This window comes from Dromaius novaehollandiae, chromosome 29 (assembly GCF_036370855.1).
Source record: "Dromaius novaehollandiae isolate bDroNov1 chromosome 29, bDroNov1.hap1, whole genome shotgun sequence".
Classification (NCBI taxonomy): Eukaryota; Metazoa; Chordata; class Aves; order Casuariiformes; family Dromaiidae; genus Dromaius; species Dromaius novaehollandiae.
Window position 1 is genome coordinate 2,026,230 of NC_088126.1, and position 7,636 is coordinate 2,033,865.

Below are 7,636 nucleotides of genomic sequence, written 5' to 3' on the forward strand. Positions count from 1 at the left end.
CCATCCACAGCAGCGTCCCAGCCCCCCGGCAACGGCCCCCAGCCCCAGCAGTGCCCCATGGTGGTGCCCCCCCCAGCCCCGGCCGTGCCCCCCAGCCCCAGCGGTGCCCCCCGGCAGCATCCCGGCCCCCAGCCGCCCCTCCGGCGCGGTACCGCTCTGCAGTGCTGCCCGGCCGCGCATCTGCCGCAGCCGGTGCCGCCGGCCCAGCCCAGCCTCCCGCTGCGGCGCGGGGCCTCGCCGGGCGCTGCCCCCCCCCAGCGCCGCCCGGGCCCGGGCTTGGGCCTCGCCGCCCCCGCGGCCTCCCCGGAGCCCTCCCCAGCCCCGGGCCCTGCGCCGGGGGACGGACGTGTCCCCCCTCCCCGAGCCCCCACGCTGCCCCTCGCGCCGCGGCTCGGGGGGTCAGGATCCGCCCCCCTGCCCTTGCACCCGCCGCCGGCCTCCTCGCAGGGTCCCTGTCGCTGGGGGTGCTGGCACCTGGGGGTGCCCAGATGTGCCCGCGCCCAGATGTGCCCGTGCCCAGATGTGCCAGGCCTCGGGCATCCTAGCAGCCGGCTGTGCCAGCCCGCAAGCATCCGTGTGTGCAGATGTGCTGGCAACCAGCTGTGCTGGTCCGCACGCACCCTGGCGCCCAGATGTGCTGACCCCAGTCCCCAGATGTTTTGGCACCCAGATGTGCACCCTGCTCACCGGCCAGGACCTGGTGGCAAGCCAAGCCGGCCCCACGGCGCTGCCCGCTGCAGAGGGACCTCCCCACGGACACACGGACGCACGGACACACGGATACGGGGTGAGTTGTGCTGCACTTTTATTCACCGGACACCAATGGCACGAGCCCCCCCGGCCCCGCTCTACCCCCCGGTGACGCTGCTGCCCGCGCAGGAGCCCCGCGGGAGCCCCAGCATCCTGGTGTGCCAACGCCGGGGAGGGGCTGTCCCGGGACCCAGGCGTCCGGCGGCCGTTATTGCTCACAACACCCCCACCCCGAGCAGCACGTGGGACCGGTGGGGACGCGGGCGCCCCGAACACTGGCCCTGAAATGCGGGGCAGGTTCTCAGCCGACGTGGAGCAGGAGATGTGCTTGTCTGCAGCAGCCGGGAGCGCGGTCTGTTGGATGCGGCTGCTGCTGAGGTCCGCAGGGAAAAGCGCTGCCAGGAGGGCGAGGAGGGAGGGGAAAAAGGATGCAGGGGACCGAGGGGCTGCTGGTCCTTGAGCAATTTGGGATCGTGCAATGTTTCTGCTGATGACAGCAATGGAAGAATTTTGATATGCGCACAGTCATCAGTAGGGTTCAGAGTGAACGCTGCCACCACCTCCACTAGGAGACACTGTTCCAGCACGCAGCCCTGCCAGGCTGTCTGTAAAGTGAAGCTGTATCTGTCACCCACTGCCCCGGCAGATCGAGAGCCACCACAGCGGGAAGGAGCTTGTCCGTGAGAGCAGCCGCGGGACGGCGGTTCACGGCCGGGTGGGGGAACCGGCCGCCGTCGGTCCCAGCGGGGCCCCGTGAGGCACATCCTGCTGCCACGTCCCCCTCCCCGCCGGGCACGGGGGAACCGAGGCACGCGGGGCCCAGGCGTCCGGGCCAGGGAAGCACCCTAGCTGCCCGGCTCGCCCCGGGCGCTCTGGAAGGTGGCGAGCTGCCGCATCTGCTCGGTCTGCATGGAGTGGCGGCGCAGCAGCTTGCGGCGCCCCTTGGGCGAGCCGCGGCGGGCGGGCGAGGGCGCCCGGGGGCCGCCGGGCAGCGGCGGCAAGAAGCCGGCGCGGCCGAGGGCGGCCGGCTCGAGCGGCAGAGCGCCGGAGCCGCGACGCCACGGCGAGCCCGGCGCCGGCGGCCGCCGCTCCGCTTCGCCCCGCGGCCGGGCGCCGTCGGGCTCGGCGGCGCGGCGGCCCTCGAGGCTGTGCCGCCGGCGCGGCGGGCCCACGGCGAGCGCCTCGAGGCCGGCGGCCGGGCGCTCCGCCGGCACCGCCAGCCCCCAGGGCTCCGAGTTGAGCCGCTGGAGCGGCCGCCCGCGGGCCCGGGACGGCGGCGGCGGCGGCGGCGGCGGGGCGGCCGGCGGGAAGCGGAAGACGTGGGGCTCCTCCTCGCTGCCGGCCGGCGACGGGGCGGCGCGCACCTCCACGTCGGAGGGCGAGGCGCAGGGCGCCGGCGAGGGCGGCGCGTTCAGGTACTGCCGCGTGGTCTTGGTGCCGCGGGGCGACGTGGCCGTGGTGATGATGATCACCTCCTTGCCCCGCGCCTTGCAGGCGTCCAGCAGCGCCTGCAGCGTCTCCCGGTCGCCGCGGTGGAGGGCGTAGAGCAGGGCGGAGGCGCCGGCGTAGTCGCGGGCGCTGGGGTCGGCGCCGTGGGCCAGCAGCGCGGCGGCCACGGCGGGGCCGGCCCGCTCGGCGCAGGCGTGCATCAGCGCCGTCTTGCCCGTCTTGTCGGGGATGTCGGGGTCGGCGCCGCGCTCGAGCAGGTAGCGCACCATGCGGGGCTGCGCCAGCGGGTCGGCGTAGCGGGCCCGGCAAGCGGCCATCAGCGGCGTCTGCCCGGCCGCGTTGCCCTCGTTGATGTAGGCGCCTCCCTCCAGCAGCAGCCGGGTGAGGCGGAACTTGCCCTGGGCCACGGCGCGCAGCAGCGCCGAGCCGTCCGCCGGCAGCACGGTGGGGCCGCCCGGGCGCCGCGGGGGGCTCGGCATGGCCCGCTCACGGCGGCGGCACGCGGAGGGGGGACGTCACGCGGATGCGGCGATCCCGGAGCATCGCACGCTCACTGCAACGGGATGCGGAGAGGGGACGTTGCACGGATGCGGCGATCCCGGAGCATCGCACGCTCACTGCGAGGGGACGCGGAGAGGGGACGTCGCGCGGATGCGGCAATCCCGGTGCATCGCACGCTCACTGCAACGGGATGCGGAGAGGGGACGTTGCACGGATGTGGCGATCCCGGAGCATCGCACGCTCACTGCGAGGAGACGCGGAGGGGGCACGTCGCGCGGATGCGGCGATCCCGGAGCATCGCATGCTCACTGCAACGGGATGCAGAGAGGGGACGTTGCACGGATACAGCAATCCCGGAGCATCGCACGCTCACTGCGATGGAGTGCGGAGATGGGAGGTCGCGCGGATACGGTGATCCCGGAGCATCGCACGCTCACTGCAACGGGATGCGGAGAGGGGACGTTGCACAGATGTGCTGAGCCTGGAGCATCACACGCTCACTGCAACGGGACATGAAGAGGGGACGTGGCATGGGTATGGTGATCCCGGAGCATCGCACACTCACTGCAACGGGATGCGGAGAGGGGACTTTGAACGGATATGGCAGTCCCAGAGCTTTGCACATTCACTGCAATGGGACACGGAGAGGGGACATGGCATGGAGGTGCAATCCTGGAGCATCACTGCACTGGGACATGGAAAGGGGAGGTCGCATGGATATGGTGATCCCGCAGCACCGCGCGCTCACTGCAATGGGACATGGAGACGGAGCCCCACTGCGTGGGTGTGCTGATCCCAGAGCTCCCTCCTGGCAGGCAGCCCTGGCTCCCTGCCTCAGTTTCCCCAGCTGCAAGGCTTGCCTGCCCCCCCCAAAACTCGCTCCACAGCCGTGGGGCTGCCTGCGCTGCCACCCATGTGCACCCTGCCCCACGGGCCCTGCTGGCCCCCCCGGACACCCCCCTCCCACCCGCCAGCGGTCGCAGCCCAGCCTGTGGCACCTGCGTCCCCGGGGCCGCCCTGCCGCTGCCTGCAGACTGCATGTGGTGCCCCGTGTCCCCCCCCCGTGCCTCCGCATCCCCCGTCCCCTCCTCTACCTCCACCTGTATCCCGTCCTGCATCCCTGCGTACCCCTGTCCCTGGGAGCATCCCTGTGTACCCCCGTCCCCGTGTGCATCCCCACATCCCCGCGGTACCCTCATCCCTGTGTGCATCCCCACTTCCCCCCATCCCTACGTGCATCCCCACATCCCTGTGGTACCCCCATCCCCGTGGGCATCCCCGCATCCCTGCATATCCCCCGTCCTCGTGAGCACCCCCACATCCCCGCGTACCCCCATCCCTGCGAGCATCCCCACATCTCCGTGTACCCCCATCCCATGAGCATCCCCACATCCCCACGTACCCCCATCCCCATGAGCGTCCCCGTGTCCCTGTGAGCATCCCCACATCCCTGTGTACCCCCGTCCCCGTGAGCATCCCCACATCCCGGCGGTACCCTCATCCCTCTGTACATCCCCCCGCATCCCTGCCTGCCCGGTTCCCATGGTTACTGCAGCTCATCCCGCTCCTCCGGCTCCCCGGCCAGCCAGGAAAATGGGGGAAAAACAGCCCCCCCCCCTTTTCCACCCCGATTTGCAAAGCTGGGTCACAGCAGCCCCCGGCAAGGCCCTGCCTGCCGCCGGTCCCAGCGGGCCCCGGCGTCGGGTGAGCCTCCCTGGGGGCTGCCCCATAGGCCCCCCCCCGGCCTCCCCAGCTCTCCCTCCTGCCTCCCCCCTCGCCCCCCTTACCGGCGCGCGGTCTCCCCCAGCGCTGCTCCGGCGTCCCGGTGCCCTGGCCGTGGCGGTGCCGGGGACGCGGCGTGGCGGCCGCCATCCCGGCCCGCGGCGGGGGGTGGCGGGGGGGCGGTGTGGAGGGCTCCCCCCCCCCCCCCCGCATGGCTATTTTTGGCTCGTGCGAGGAGGGGGGACGGGGATGAATCACAGCGCGGAGGTGCCAGCGCGGAGCCCACTGCGCCCGGCAGCCGCGCGGGAGGCGCCGGGAAGAGCCGCGATGGGGATGGTGCCGGGGGGCTGGGGGGCACGGCGCCATGGGGCTGGGGTCACGGCGCCGTGGGGCTGGGGGACGTGACACCATAGGGCTGGGGGGCACAACTCTGTGGGGCTGGGGATCATGGGGCAGCAGGATGGGGGCCATGGGGCAGCGGGGCTGACACCAATGGGGCAATGGGGCTGGGTGCTATGGGGCAATGGGGCTGGAGGCTATGGGGCAATGGGGCTGGGGGCTATGGGGCAGTTGGGTTGGGGTCTATGAGGCAGTGGGGCTGGGGGCTATGGGGCTCGGGGGCAATGGGGCAGTAGGGCCAGGGAACATGGGGCAGCAGGGTGGGGGCTATGGGGCAGCGGGGCCGGCAGCCGTGGGGCAGCGGGCGGGGGCTATGGGGCAGGGGGTGGGGAGTTCACCCACGCCCATATCCCTCCATCCACATCCCTAATTCGTTCCTTGGCCCATCCAGGGGCCCCTCTCACCCCTGCCCTCCTCCTCCACTGCTTTCTCCCTCCCTCTTTTCCTCTTCCCATCCCTCCCTCCACCCCTCCATCCACCCCCGACCTCTCCCCACCCTCCCCCGCCCACCCCTCCACCCCTTCCTTCACCCACCCCTCCATCCCTTCCTTCACCCATCCCTCCATCCCTTCCTTCACCCATCCCTCCATCCCGCTCCCCGTTCAGCCTCCCTCCCTCCGCCCCGCCCCTCCGGTACGGCCACGCCCCCTCCTTCCCGCGCCACGCCCCCTTCCTCCACGCGCCACGCCCCTCCTTCCCCTCGTCCCGCCCCCTCCTTTCCCGCGCCACACCCCTCCTTTCCCGCGCCACGCCCCCTCCTTTCCCGCGCCACGCCCCCTCCTCTCCCCGCCCTCTGATTGGCTCCGCCGCGCCCGAATGCGGCGGCGCGCGCAGGCCCCGCCCCTTCCAAACGTTGTGTACCGAGCGCGGCGGCGGGGGCGCACGTGGCGGGGGGGCGCGCAGGCGCATGCGCGGCGCAGGTAGGGCCCGGCGGGGCGCCCGGGAGCGGTGGCGGGACGGGACCGGGGGGGCCGGGAGGGGGCAGCGCTGCGCGGGCCGGGCCCGGTCTCGGTCCGGGGGGGGGGGCACCGGGCGGGGGGCCGCGCCATGAGCAGCCCCGCGCGTCCCCCGCCCCGCTCAGGCCGCCGCCGTCGTCCCCGCGCAGCGCCGCCGGGCCCCGGCTCCGCGCCCCGGGCGGACCGGCCATGGCGGGCCGAGGCGGCCGGGGCCGGGGCCGCGGGCAGATGACCTTCAACGTGGAGGCCGTGGGCATCGCCAAGGGGGACGCGCTGCCGCCGCCCACCCTGCAGCCCTCGCCGCTCTTCCCGGTGAGTCGCGTGTCCCCCCCCCCCACCCCAACCGGGGAGCCCCCCCCGGCGGCGGGCGCGGCTGAGCCCCGGCGCGCTCATCGCACCGGTGGCGCTGAGAGCCGCCCGCGCCCGCAGCCGCTGGAGTCCCGGCCGGCGCCGCTGCCCGGCGGCGAGGAGCTCGAGTACATGCTGGCCCTCAAGCAGGAGCTGCGCGGCGCCATGAAGAACCTGCCCTACTTCGTCAAGCCGGGGGCGCCCCGGAGAGGTACCGGGGGCCGGGGGGGACCGGGGGGGGGGGCAGGACCGGGCTCCCGGTGACCCGTCCCGCTCCGCGTCCCCAGACATCGAGCGCTACTCGGACAAGTACCAGGTCTCCAGCCCCATCGACAGCGCCATCGACTGGAGCCCAGGTACGGGGGGGTCCCGGGGGGCGCGGGGGGGGGTCTCGGGGGGGGGTCCCGCACGGCGCGGTCCCCCCCACGGGACGCTCGGCTCTGCCGCGCAGACTGGAGGCGGCTGCCGCGGGAGCTGCGGATCCGGGTGCGGCGGCTGCGCCCGGGACCCCCCCACGCCCCCCCCGCCGCCGCGCTGCTCCCCAAGTGCAAGCAGCGCCTGGCGCTCGACAAGGAGGAGGCCATCAAGAAGCTGGAGGTAACGAGGCCGAAGGCTTGGCGGGGGGGGGGTCCCGCGCCGGGGGGGTCCTGAGCTTTTCCCGCCGCTCACCCGGCGTCTCCCTGCCCTCGACGCCCAGAGCCTGGAGAAGAAGGAGGAGGAAGTCACCTCGGAGGAGGAAGAGAAGGAAGAGGAGGAGGAAGGCAAAGAGGAGGAGGAGGAAGAGTACGATGAGGAAGAGCACGAGGAGGTGAGATCCCGGGGGGCTGGCGGGGGGGTCCGGGCGCCTTGGGGCCCCCGTCACCCACCTGGTCGCCGTCCCCAGGAGACCGACTACATCATGTCCTACTTCGACAACGGCGAGGACTTCGGCGCCGACAGCGACGACAACATGGACGAGGCAGTGTACTGACGGCCCGGACGCCTGGGCCCCCTCGGCCGGCACCAGCCCCCCCTTCCCCCCCCCAGCCCCGCGCACCAGCACCGAGGGCACCGGCTGGGCTCTGCCTCCAGGTGGCACTTGTGCTCCAGGGACGGACGGACGGACGGACGCGCCGGCGTGGGGGGGCCACCCGATCCCGGGTCCCCCCCAAACCGGCGCTGGGGACGAGGTCCCTGCACGGGACCGCGACCGGACTCCCGGGGTGGGGGCAGAGGTGGGCCTGACCCCCCCCCCCCCCCCCCCCGGCCGCTCGGACCAAATCCTGCCCCCCCGGACCAAATCCCGCCCCCCTTCGCCGTGTTTTTAGGTCACGTTTGACGTGTTTTTAGCTCGGTGGGGGGGCCATGGCTCGTCCTGGCCCCCTCCCGCGGCCCTGCGAGGGCGCTGCCCCCCCCCCCCCAAAGCCCCTCCCCCGAAAGCAGCGCCTTTCGCAGCTTTTTAATGTTTTGGGTCTTTTTTTTGTTGTTTTAATCGCTTTGGTTGATTAAAGCGATCTTTTTCTCTCTTTCGA

The 7,636-nt window shown here is 73.1% G+C and overlaps 2 protein-coding genes across 4 annotated transcripts; one reads left to right on the plus strand and one right to left on the minus strand.

Annotated features, from left to right (window-relative positions):
- Positions 1 to 1,595: 1,595 nt before the first annotated feature.
- Positions 1,596 to 4,803, minus strand: ANKRD34A (ankyrin repeat domain 34A). The gene is made up of 2 exons (XM_064498811.1): positions 4,488 to 4,803; positions 1,596 to 3,388 (listed from the first exon to the last, which is right to left on the minus strand). The coding sequence occupies exon 2, from the start codon at positions 2,676 to 2,678 to the stop codon at positions 1,596 to 1,598; it is 1,083 nt and encodes a 360-aa protein (XP_064354881.1). The 5' UTR covers positions 2,679 to 3,388; positions 4,488 to 4,803.
- An 834-nt stretch (positions 4,804 to 5,637) lies between these two features.
- POLR3GL (RNA polymerase III subunit GL) lies at positions 5,638 to 7,636 on the plus strand. 3 transcript variants are annotated; one of them, XM_064498920.1, is made up of 7 exons: positions 5,642 to 5,741; positions 5,903 to 6,089; positions 6,207 to 6,336; positions 6,413 to 6,481; positions 6,577 to 6,722; positions 6,823 to 6,933; positions 7,009 to 7,636. In XM_064498920.1, exons 2-7 carry the CDS (start codon positions 5,967 to 5,969, stop codon positions 7,093 to 7,095), a joined length of 666 nt encoding a protein of 221 aa, XP_064354990.1. In that variant the 5' UTR covers positions 5,642 to 5,741; positions 5,903 to 5,966; the 3' UTR covers positions 7,096 to 7,636. The 3 variants fall into 3 exon arrangements, with proteins under 3 accessions (XP_064354992.1, XP_064354990.1, XP_064354991.1); XM_064498921.1 differs by having other exon boundaries at positions 5,927 to 6,089; XM_064498922.1 differs by lacking the exons at positions 6,577 to 6,722; positions 7,009 to 7,636 and having other exon boundaries at positions 5,638 to 5,741; positions 6,823 to 6,934.

Bases quoted from the DNA above. Each gene is read 5' to 3' on its own strand.
- ANKRD34A (XM_064498811.1), bottom strand. From the start codon at position 2,678: ATGCCGAGCCCCCCGCGGCGCCCGGGCGGCCCCACCGTGCTGCCGGCG.
- POLR3GL (XM_064498920.1), top strand. From the start codon at position 5,967: ATGGCGGGCCGAGGCGGCCGGGGCCGGGGCCGCGGGCAGATGACCTTC. The intron at 6,090-6,206 runs GTGAGTCGCGTG...CCGCGCCCGCAG, and splicing joins AGCCCTCGCCGCTCTTCCCG to CCGCTGGAGTCCCGGCCGGC. The intron at 6,337-6,412 runs GTACCGGGGGCC...CCGCGTCCCCAG, and splicing joins GCCGGGGGCGCCCCGGAGAG to ACATCGAGCGCTACTCGGAC.